Source organism: Etheostoma cragini, chromosome 11 (assembly GCF_013103735.1).
Source record: "Etheostoma cragini isolate CJK2018 chromosome 11, CSU_Ecrag_1.0, whole genome shotgun sequence".
In the NCBI taxonomy this organism is placed as follows: Eukaryota; Metazoa; Chordata; class Actinopteri; order Perciformes; family Percidae; genus Etheostoma; species Etheostoma cragini.
In genome coordinates, this window is record NC_048417.1 from 8,086,648 (window position 1) to 8,098,564 (window position 11,917).

Genomic DNA, 11,917 nt, shown 5'->3' on the forward strand with positions numbered 1-11,917 from the left:
TTTAGGAGGTTCATGATATTCTATGATACACAGTTTGGAGTGGAATAACAAAAAACTTGACTGGCCTTTACCCTGCCCTGACATTAGCCCCATCCAATTCTCTAATGCCAGTGGATGGGCTTAAAATGGCCTCTTCAGAAGAGTGGGTGCATTTATAGCAGCACATGCTTATGGTTTGGTTAATGCTATAGGACATCTACATTCTCAAAAATAAGAAAGCTTCAGTTTCCTCGTTCCTCAAGTCTTAGGAAAATGGTAAAAGGACACACACAAACACCTTTTTGATCCTACAGAACAGAAGATAAGAAGGGTATGGTATAGTAAGCTAGTAGGTACTGGTATAATGTCTGTGGAAATGGTAATTTCACACCACAACTTGAAGACCACTAGTTTATAAACTAACCCGCATATACATCCTCTGTGTTGCAACACACTATCTGTGTGTACTACAGGCCATGGCTGCCCCTGACCCCGTTAAACCCTTCAGCCCAGAAGATACCCGGAGGATTCTGCATCATCTGCAGCAGCCTGCAGTATTCATTACCATGACCGGTGGCTGGCCTGCTCTCCAATGGACTGCAGAGCACCTGTCTGGCTGCCTTGGTGACAAACTCATCCAATTCAGACTTGGGAGAAAACAGGAGACAAACTGTAAGGACAGTAGGTTAATCCAGACAGATTCGTGTTGAAATGAAGTCATGTGTAATTAGTCACCTGGATTGATGAGAGAGCAGACTAAAAACAGATTTATGTAACCCAAACAGATCCTTCTAGGCACTCCTAGCAGGCTCAGACTGTTTTTAAAATGACTGAAAGTATGACAAGATATAATAAAATAACAAAGCTATGAAATTAGAACAATATTAAATAAGAACATTCAAACAGCACCAATTTGTTAAATTGCTTAAGACTCATAGCATGGAAACTATAAATGCACTTTGAAAAGTAACTTTGGTGCATGATTACTTGAAATGTTTCCCCAAACTAACATGATTGATGAGTCAGTGGTGTATCCATTCCACTCTAAGACATTAATCCAAAATGGTCTTGCCAAATCACTCTACTATACGCAATGCAAGCACATTTCATTTACATTGAAAACATCCTGCACAATTGATAATGTATCAATTTCAGTGGGGTAATTTGAAAAGCTTTTCTGCTTTTGTTTTCCTGATTACAGCAATGCAAAGAGCCTCATATGACAGATGACACAGTTCTGCTTTATACAATTTTCAGTAAGCACATAATAATTGCACGCAGTCTTGTGTAGTTCATCCTTTGACATTTGATCACTTGCAGATTAGACTGTTGCTAGCACGATCTGATGAAGTATCGGAGACTGTAATGATTGAATTAAAAACGTCACATCAACGAGGGAGAGAAAAAACACTGATGGTTTTCATCTGTGTGCATCTGGTATATTTTGGCGGCCATGTGGCTCTAAAACAGCTACACTAATGACTCCTCCAGTGATGAATAACAGAGACCATGTCCTCTGATAACAGCTAGTTAATTAGATTTGTCAATCATCTTTTTCAGCTGACAGGAGGGCATTGCTCATGAGGGCTTGTAAATGCCAACGCTTGTTTACTAAAAAAACGCAAGAGTAAATCGCTACAACTGTGATTTATTTTTCTTATAAAATTAGGTAAAACAAAATGCCTCCGTGATGATGCACAGTGCAGGGATATGGGTTAATGAATTGCATTTCTTTTAGGATAGAGCTGTGGAAATGTTTTTACAATTTTTGTTTTTACAACAATTTTCTAGGGATCACTCTTTTTCTTGTACTTTTTTTGCTTTCATAGCACCTCTGTTTGAAACCCAGTGTTCCTATGTGGAGGCCAGACTGGAGCACTTTCTCAGCTGGACCCGGGACCAGCCTGGGGCAGATGTAGGGCCTTTCTGTGATTACCCCAACTCAGAGTACTGGGCTTATGCTGACTACAAATACATTGCCCTATTGTTTCAACATCAGCCTTCCATGTTTGAGGTAATCCGCCTCCTCTGCATACATACAGTACATGTTAAGATATCAGGTTAGTTTTATATTTTTGCCAAACAATCTAAATTTTATCCAACAGACATTTTTAAACAATTGGAGATCTATATTTATAGGCTTAGTGTCAGTTAATTACCACTTCAGATGTGTGAATCACATGACAATTAGAAGGCTTCTTTGAAAAGCACACATTTTTTATGTGGAGTATATTATAGAAAAATGAAAATGCATGAAGTGTTAATTAACAACAGACTGATTCAGATTAAGCCAAGCTTTTTTCTAACCTTCAAGTCATTGTATTGTGTTTAAAGTAATTCTGTCAGGATCCGTATTGGCTACAAGATGAAAGAAAAGTCTGAAAAAGTCTGACAACTTAAGTCAACTGGCTGTATGAAAAAGTTAAAGTAGTATATTTTTGATCATTTATAGGCTCTTGAATATTAGAGATACAATGCATACAAAAGTATGTGGTCACCTGAACATTATGATGTAATGTGGTCTGGCTCACAGTCGGCATCGCAGTTCATCCCAAAGTTGTTTGATAGGGTTGAGGTCAGGGTATTTTTTTTTTATGGAACTGGGTTTGTGCACCAAGAGCCCGAAGACCTTGACCCATATTTTGTAAATGTTAATGACCACCCAGGTTCAGATATGTTGCCTTCCATGGGTCTGTATCACATACTGGAGCTGGTCCTGGGTTTGGATTTAAACATGATCCATGTCATATACATTTTAAGTAAAGTTATGAAAATCACATTTTCTGTAAGATTATAAAAACACATTTAGAGTTTAAGTTTAATTCACAAAAATATTCACATCCAATTACATTTTTTATCTAGCAACAGCTTCAGTTTATCAACAAATTAAATATCAAATGCATAAAAAATGTAAAGAACCAAAATAATTCTTTATAATCTCTTTTTTTAAATGCTCATTTATATTCTTACCTTTTATTCCCTTGTTTTGACATTTTCAATTAAAATGTTAAGCTTTTGCAGCCATAACAGCTTTATTTTAGCTGCTATTCTTGTCCTGCCTAAGGTAAAGACATAAAAGTCACATCATTTTTCAAGCCACTGCCACACATTCATTTAATTTTTGTCCGGGTGATACATTTTTATTAGCCATCCAACTGCAATTATTACCAGCGGACGTTCAAGCCTTTGAGACGGGCAGACATAGGCTTTTTACAGAATAAATGGTACTGGGAGAAAGGCTGCCTCAAGGCCAGATTGACCATATTGTCATTAACAGCTGCCTGCTTATATGGTAATGACTTCATTATTCAGGACACTGTCGTGATGCTACGCCTTTGTGCTCTGACAGGACATGAATGACAGAACAGTTTTCCTTGAAAGTTGCTTTCTTTCTCTACACATAGACCTCCATTGGTCTACTATAATAGGCCCTCTCAAAGTAGCTGATGTGGTATAGGTACATGATGAGTTGAGTTAGGTAAAATTTGAGTCTTGTCTTTGTATCGCGGACAAGACGTTTAATTACAATGTCTTGTCATTTTTTTATGTGTGTGTGTGTAGGATGTGAAGTGGTCAGAGTTTGGTTTTGAGGGACGCAATGGGAGAGAGAGCACCTTATGGATTGGCACAGCAGGGGCCAACACGCCATGTCACCTTGACTCTTACGGCTGTAACCTGGTACTGCAGGTACAGGGACGGTAAGCAGGAACAGTGCATGTGTTTTCCACTTTATGTTCTCCAAAGTAACCACATTATAAATCAGTAATCCAATTTCTGAAACGTCTTACAAACAAGAAAGGTTACTTATTTATATTTGTATTATTAGGTTAAAGGAAACACAAGTAGATTCTTGTGACCATGTACACAGGACAAGAAAAAGGGAAAAGAAAATGTGTATCACTACCTGTTGCTGTGTGGTTTGCTACGGAGGGGGTGGTACATATTCTACGGGCAACACCGATTTTTCATAACAACTAAACAGGTTACATAATGGACCTTTTTAATACTTTTCCAATTTCAATTAAATGTCAAATTTACATGCATATCTTGGCGCTTGCTGAACATCAGCCCGATGGGTGTCACATTTCAATCCAGTCAGTAATGGTTCAATCTGAGATGTAACTTTGAAATAAGCACCCATTCTGATTTTGTTACCAACAAAACTTTAAATAAAGCCTCACTCAAATCCCTGCCTCATAGATTTGCCTCATAGATTTGTGAGTACCTGAGAGCTATCAGCATGTAAACTAGAGTTTTACATATAACCGCAGAGAAGTTTACTGATTTCCTGCCACGACTTAATTTCTCACAGTACATCTTAAGTTTTACTTTGTGTCTGAAGATTATGTTTACTTTAAAAAAAGAAGTGCACATTGATTTTTAATGTTGGCAGCAGAAAAAATATGTCAAAAGAGATGGACCCACTGAGAGGTGTGAAATAAAAAGTGACAGTGCCCTGTCATACACTGTTGTGCATTTAATGGAAATGAGTTGTAACTGAGCATGAAGAAGGTTGAGGATTCCATATAACCGTGGCTGTATTTCCCCACAGCTGTGCTGGTGGAGGTTTACTGCCTGTTAACCACGGAGCTCTTCTGCAACAGGAAAGGTGCAGGCTACTGCAACTGCTCCGACAGAGTGTTATCTGTCCTCTGCCCTCTGAAAAAGAGAGTTAATTTGTTGCAGAGCTCACCAGAGCGGGAGGGAAATGGAGACAGGGCGAGGCGCTTTATGGGGCATTGTGAGTCAAGACACAAAAGGGAAAAGGTATTTCTTGTATCTCCCTCTGCTGCCTCTACTCCTAGAGAGCAACAGTGTATCTCACTCGTTGTAATTGGGTCTCAAACTCTTTTATTGGGTATTGATCTCAAATGGAATGAAATTCAGCTCAAGGTGTTCTTTGACCTTGCTGCTGACCCCTGAAAATGCAACCGTGCGAATTGATATGATGGTATTTGTGACAGAGGTGGGGATTCCCAAATTAGTCGGGGATGTAATTTCTTTAATATAATAATTTTCTCTTTCAAGGGAGAACACTGGATTGCTTTACAGTGATGGATTAGCATTTGGCCCTGTCAGTGATTATGATTTCCCAGAAAAAAAAAAAATGGATTCCACTGATGGAAAAATACTGTTTGGATTTGTAAAACATCATAACAAGAAGGAAAATGTTTTTTATTGATTGTCCACTTTACCCCCAAGGGGATTAGTGAGCAGAGAATATTATAAACCACTGACTTTAAGGAATTTGAGTTAATAATACATTTTCCCTCCTGTTTTCATAATTCCCACGTGTTGTGTTGTATTTTGGGTGAATGTAAGTCAATTCTGAGTCCATCACGTCGATAAATAGTATTTACTATTCTCTGTCTACGTGGAATAACAGTTTTGTTAACAGTTGAACTGAATTCATTTCTAACCACAATCTTTTCCTGCTCTTTTAGTCTGACCTTGTATCTAACTGGGATGTTTTCTGTGCGTAGGAAGCGCTGGCACCTCTTTCCTCCAGAGGACACTGTTAACCTCTACCCAACCAGGATCCCCTATGAGGAGTCCAGTGTCTTCAGCCAGGTGGATGTTCTGCACCCAGACCTGAGCAGGTTCCCTGCATTCCTTGGAGCCAGGGCCCACATTGTCACTCTGCAGCCAGGACAGGTCAGGAATCTTGACCCAATATATTACAATACAAAAATCTGATGCATCACAGAGATCACAGTGTTGGCTACAAAACTATGAACTGGCAGAGGTGTTGACTGCTGTTGGGAAATGTGCACATGCTGATTTTGTTTGGAAAAAAGGACCATGTCCTTTGCCAGAAATATCAAGTCTGTTTCTCTCAAGATGTTAAATTTAATTTCATGACCAAGTAAGTTGTTTGGATTCAGATATTTGCTCTTTATCTAAATGAGTACATTGTTTATACATTGATTTAAGTTCTCATCTAGGCATTATTTTGTTCTTCAATTTAGCTCTAAGTAGATAATAATCTGCTTGTAAAATGAATAATTTGTCATTTAACTTTTTTTTACTAATATCCATAAGAAGACTAGCGCTGAAATATTTACTTGATTAGTTGTTTAGTCGAATGACTTAAAAATAAAGTAGTTTAACAATTGATGAGTGTAGCTCATTTCTGAAGCAACAATGTCAAACAATGTTGTTCCAGCTTCTCAATTGTGAAGGTTTCCTGCTTTTCTTTTTGTGAAAAAATACACTAAATTATTAATTTAGTTCATCAAACAGGAAATCATTAAATTAATCATTAATGGAAATTAACTTTAGTTGCAAGCCTAAATAACACATTTGAAAACAAGAATGAAAATAATAATCTCCCACAGTCATCATATGTTCTAAGTTAAACTGTACTGAATTGTACCATGTGGAATACCTAATAGTGAGCTGACTGAACAGTATTGTTACCTCTTAGGCAAAAAAAAAATAATGCTACCAAACATTGAATTAGGATGCATCAAACCTCTTCTTTTTTTAAATCAGCTGTGTTTTTCAGACATTGGAAAACAAGCATAAGTGATTTGCTGACGCTTGATGTTATGCAACACTTTAGCACTACATTTATATGATGGACTTCTTGTGACACAGAAGCAATAACAATAAAATACACCTTAAGCCCCAAACATGTAAAAGAAGACTCAACAGTGAGATTTATTTGTTGTGGTGTCCTTCATAAAAGTGTGAGACAAGGAAACAGCTGTGACCTTTGTCCCAATTAAAACTTGGCCTTCCCAGTCATAGGGCATCGCCTTCAACAGCCTGGAGCTTTATATGGCAAGAAGTGTAAGGTAAAGCTGCGTTAAAGTCAGCTGCGTCATCTCTTTAGATGTCCTTTCACAAGAAAAGTAACGGGAGCGTTTAGTAGATCAACTGACAGAGCAGTCAAGTTCACGTAATTTGCTCTGCTTTAGAAGCATGCGAGTTCAGAGTCAATTATGTGATTAAAGTGTTGTGCAATTAGAGTATGGCTGTCACGGTGCCCTATTTAGAAATGTCCTTAGCTACATTGAAGTAGTTTTCAACTCTGAATTACTGCAAAACTCTTAGATGTGTTTGTCCCACTTTGCCTAGTTTCAGATTCTAGCAGCATTGTTTTGTTCTTCAAGAGTCAAAATGGTGACAAAGCAATTAGCTATCTGCCTCTTTTCACTATCTGCCTGTGCCTGAGCTCCTGTTGCGCACCCTGCTATCAGCAACACCAAAGCCAGCTGCCAAGTTACTCTGACGGCTGGTGAAGCAGTGTGCAGTTCAGGGTCACAGCTGAGGCTTCAGCAAGTCGTTTCAGATTTTCTACCTAATGGAAAATTGTTTTTTGTTTTTTTTTTCCTAAATCACCAGATATTGTCTAATAACAGTTCCACTAAAGAGATATTTTGCTGATTTAAATCAGCTGTGTCATGGCAGTGTAGGCCGAAAACTCAAAATGTGTCAAGGAGGCCCACCGAAATCATTTGCTCCGTTCGTCCATGCACTGGCGCCACAAAGGGAAGCCAAACATCAGTTATCTGAAACACACTGCCCTCACAAAGATGACACAGAGCTGAATTAGAATCAGCAAAGATTCACCAAGGTAGTTTTGTCCAAGCACGAGGAAAAAAGGTTAATTTCCCAGCTTTCAACTGCATCTCACAGTCTTCATATGGAAAAAGAAATCGGTTCAGTGCCACATTAATCTGGTCCTTTTGTTACACAATAACAGGTGTTTCAACAGTCTCCAAATCATATCAATCAATTGAACTCTTCCAGTCAATACTGTGGGCGTGGTGGGTTTACATACAGTGGCAAGCTAAAAGTCGACTCTTGTGCTTATATTATTTTCACCGTACAGTTGGAAACATTTCAGCTGTTCACACCAAATGCATAGTTTTGGTATCTACAGCAATCTCTTAAAATATGGCTCCAACTCTGCAAATCAAATCAAAGGACAGATCACTCCTCTTGTCTTGTCAGACTGTAGCACATAAATGACTCCGCACTGCTGGGGAGGCAGGGAATCAATAAGGCTCGCCCATTTAATACAGCCACTGTGTAAAAGAATGAACCACAGTGTTGGTGGAAAAAGGTGTATGCTGCCATCTAGAGGATGACCAGTACAGCTATTTATTCAATCAACGTATCACAAAGCTTAAAGACAAAAACAGGAGAGTGGGTGATCAATTTAAGCTTCTGCTGACTTTTTATCTTCTCTGCTCAGGTGCTTTATGTCCCCAGACACTGGTGGCACTATGTGGAGTCATTGGATCCCATCACTGTCAGCGTCAACTCCTGGATCGAGTTGGTGAGCAACCCAATCATGTCTCTGCCTCGTACAACTATTGAGCCCAAAACCTAAAAGAATGAAAAGATGGTCGACAATTTGGAGACAAAATTTGAGAAACATCCTCTTTGCACCAAAGAGTGTGCCAGCTCAGGTTTATCCTAGGAGCGTTCAGATGAAGGCTCCTTTTCAGCTTTGAGTATTGAATTAGTCTGAAAGTAAAAGATTCCCTGCCATTATGATAAGTGTGTGTGCACAACGAGGAGTGTGCGCCGCGTGAAAAGCTCCTCTGCGCCATTAAAATGTTCCTGTCCAGCTGTTCCCTGCGAGGTCACAGACACAACAGACTGTGCCACTATTGTTCAGTGTAATCTTCTTGATGTGCAGGACTCATTCTTGCTTTGCTTGGATTTCTGTTCAGGAGGTGGATGACGTTGCAAGAGTTGGTGAAGCTGTGACAAAGGCTGTCGTCTTTGCCCTTAAAAGTGCACCAAGTGATGACAACAAGGATAACTGGCTTAATCCCACTGAGGTAGCAAATTCATACTGTGATATTAATTACTCCATCAAATCAATAGCTATCTGATTATTGCCACTATGCTTGTTTTGGTTCAGCCATGCACACAAAATCCAAAACACATTGTAGTCTTTTTGAAACATTTACAGATTCTTGTTTCTGTTTAACTTGAAATGTCTGAAATTGTTGACATACTGCTATGCTGGAAATAATAGACAAGCTTTAAATGAGGCAGTTTACATCTGAATATTATAGAGTTTATAGAGTTTAAGTATCTAGAAAAGAACATTTAACTGTGGTCTTTCTAAGACAGCTATATATGTTGTAATGGGGGTTCTGTGTGGGGCCAGTTCAGTATATTTTATTATTTTATCTCACAAGCTGCGGATGAAAACTGAGACATTAATAAAAGCTGAAGAACAGAGGGTTCCCCAAAAATGTTAGTAACCAGCTGCTGCAAGGCATCTATTTATGGTGATTTAGCAACAATGAAACAAGCTTGTGTGTGTGCGTGTGTGTGTGCGCACACATTAGTGTATATGATTAGATGTCTGTAAGCAGTCTTTAAAACTAATTTTTATTTCACTATCTACTTGTGTTTCAGAGAATGACCTCCGTGTGTGTGTGTGTGTGTGTGTGTGTGTGTGTGTGTGTGTGTGTGTGTGTGTGTGTGTGTGTGTGTGTGTGTGTGTGTGTGTGTGTGTGTGTGTGTGTGTGTGTGTGTGTGTGTGTTCTTTGTTTTGTGCCACACCCTGTTTAAGGACAAGAGGGACAGAGATGAAGTGACGTTATAGCAGTGAACGTAGCAGTCCAGTGTGTGTACACTTTAGTCTATTTTTTGGTGATGGGGAAAAAAGGCCTCAATCCTCAAGACCTAAGGCAGGTTTCTGGGTCTTGCTTGCCACATTTTTGCATTAAAGTGAGGGGGTTATTCCTGAAACTAGCTACAAATTCAGGCCCTGCTCAGCCCTCCCCCCCAAAAAGACACTTAGCTGCCGGACCTATCAGTGTTGTCTGATGGTTATGTTACTGCTGGCTGTACAACAAATTCCCCTCGAAGATATCAACCTTAAAATAAAACACAGCCTTTTACAATAAACTTCACGGTTATCATGTTAATGATTCAGCAGCTTCTTTGGACCTCTCCACAACTATGGAAATGTAATAAATGTACTATGTTTGGATATAAAAGCAGCCTACCACACACAGGTGACCAGGTGGCTATTTAGCTGGCAGCTGGTGTAGGGGAACTCTCTTTGATAGCTTTTTCGTGTTGTGTTTCTGCAGGAAGGAGTAGCATCCCATGATGAGAACATGCAGTATGTGAACCTGGCAGTGAAAGCTTGTGAAAGACAGAAGGGCCTCTGCCACAGACAACTGACCCAGGACCAGAGAGACACCAGTCCAGTCAAGAGGGACTCCAGGGGACAAATCAGGGAAAATTGCAATTTGGTCAGGAATTCTGTGCCCTTCAGCGTTCCCTTTGGGCCACATCTCATCCCTGTACGCTGTCAGCGCGAGTACTTGCCGGAAACCACAAAAGATCCGGAGGTCAAATCTTCCAGGAATCCCAATGCCAAATCTCTGGAGGACTGCAATGTCAGCTCAGATGCAGCACAGAGAACCAAGCTTGCATCTGCTGTTGGACTCTACCGGGGAAAACATGAATGTAGCGATGGTTTAACTCAATGTAGACCACGTGACCATGCGCATGGTACGTCAGAAAACTCTTCAGGGGATTATGAGGAACCAGTTCACAAAGAAATTACCACTAATGACCTGTTAGACTGCCTGGTGCATCCTGATATCATCTCCCGTGTCACTGAGCTTTTACTGGAACGGCACACGGGAAGTCACGGGACCACTACACCATCCTAGCTTTAATATTCACAAGCCATAGACATACTGTATGTTGAGGCTAGTTTGCAGTAATAAAGAAATGTGGAAAAAAAAGCCACCAGTAATTCTCTGGTGTTTGTGAAGAAGTGAAAGAGGAAAGATAGTTTTCCCTCTCATTTGTCAAGGTCCCCCTGAGATTAACCCTGAATGTGAAGAGTCACAACCAAAACTAATCTTAATGTGATGAGTGACGCAATCGAGCAGCTCTAACATTTCCTTGGTTTTTTTCCCCTGCACATACTAATCATGTTTGCATTTTCCAGAGGCAGAAAAAATGGCCAAATAAATCAATTCTGATGTAAACATTTTTTTTGTGCATTATGTTTTTCTGTCATTTCCTAATGAAAACTCATTGGACAACGACATAAGGCTGATCGTAATGGTTTGGTGATTGATATAATTTGTGTTAGGAGCGATGAATGAAATTGGACTGTTTGAAAACAGTCTGCCGCCATAGGTAACTCATCTGAGAGAAAGGACGGTTGCACATGTAAGAGAACAATAAACCTAATCTTTGTTAAAGTTGATGTCCTGTGCATTGTTATCCACTGACATGACTTGCATTTAAGAATTGAAAAAAACCAATGCACATTTCAATCCACATCAACTATATTTACAGACCTTTTTATAGGGAGCAGCATATTTTACACTTTACCTGAACAAAAAAATTCAATCAAGTGTAATAAGACTTTTTAAAAAGGACCATACTGTTGGTTTTGCATGTTTTAGAACAAACCACAGATCACATGTACAATATTGCAGACTATTTCTTGAAGGTGTAAGATAATAAGACCCTAAGAGACATTCTCTCAGTGAACTCTTGCCTGTGTCAAGTTTTGTTGTATTAGTGGACGTCGCTACGGCTTTCATTGATGTGATGTGTTCAAAGATGCTGCTGTCCCATCTGACACTAAAATAAAATTAAACCCAAATGTGAATTTGATTCGTTTCCTGCATAGAACAATTGCCACCAGCTCCGAAATCTCAGGATACCGACTTAACATGCAGAGTTTTCATAACAACACAATAAATAAGGCTACAAATTCTCAGTATAATAAAAAAACTTTGTCAACCTTAACGATAATCAACTGAATTTGTAACATGCAAAACCAGCAGGGGCTATAGTCCTTTCAGTATTATAAAGGCACACAGTGCAAACTGAACCAATTCCAACATATTCATAGAAAATGTAGAGCATATTATATTTAACCTTCATTTGTAATAATATTGATCACGTATGAAAAAAAAAAAAA

General features: G+C 39.2%; 1 protein-coding gene across 2 annotated transcripts in view; it reads left to right on the top strand.

The window, feature by feature from the left end:
* hspbap1 (hspb associated protein 1) overlaps positions 1 to 10,716 on the top strand; it is an 11,543-nt gene extending 827 nt beyond the window's left edge. The window contains exons 2-8 of one of the 2 annotated variants that reach the window (XM_034884769.1): positions 453 to 660; positions 1,809 to 1,993; positions 3,541 to 3,677; positions 5,463 to 5,634; positions 8,186 to 8,269; positions 8,670 to 8,780; positions 10,053 to 10,716. In XM_034884769.1, coding sequence (XP_034740660.1) covers positions 456 to 660; positions 1,809 to 1,993; positions 3,541 to 3,677; positions 5,463 to 5,634; positions 8,186 to 8,269; positions 8,670 to 8,780; positions 10,053 to 10,643 — 1,485 coding nt within the window. In that variant the 5' untranslated portion in view covers positions 453 to 455 and the 3' untranslated portion in view covers positions 10,644 to 10,716. The remainder of the gene's footprint in view (positions 1 to 452; positions 661 to 1,808; positions 1,994 to 3,540; positions 3,678 to 5,462; positions 5,635 to 8,185; positions 8,270 to 8,669; positions 8,781 to 10,052) is intronic. The other variant, XM_034884770.1, reaches the window with a different exon arrangement.
* Positions 10,717 to 11,917: the final 1,201 nt, after the last annotated feature.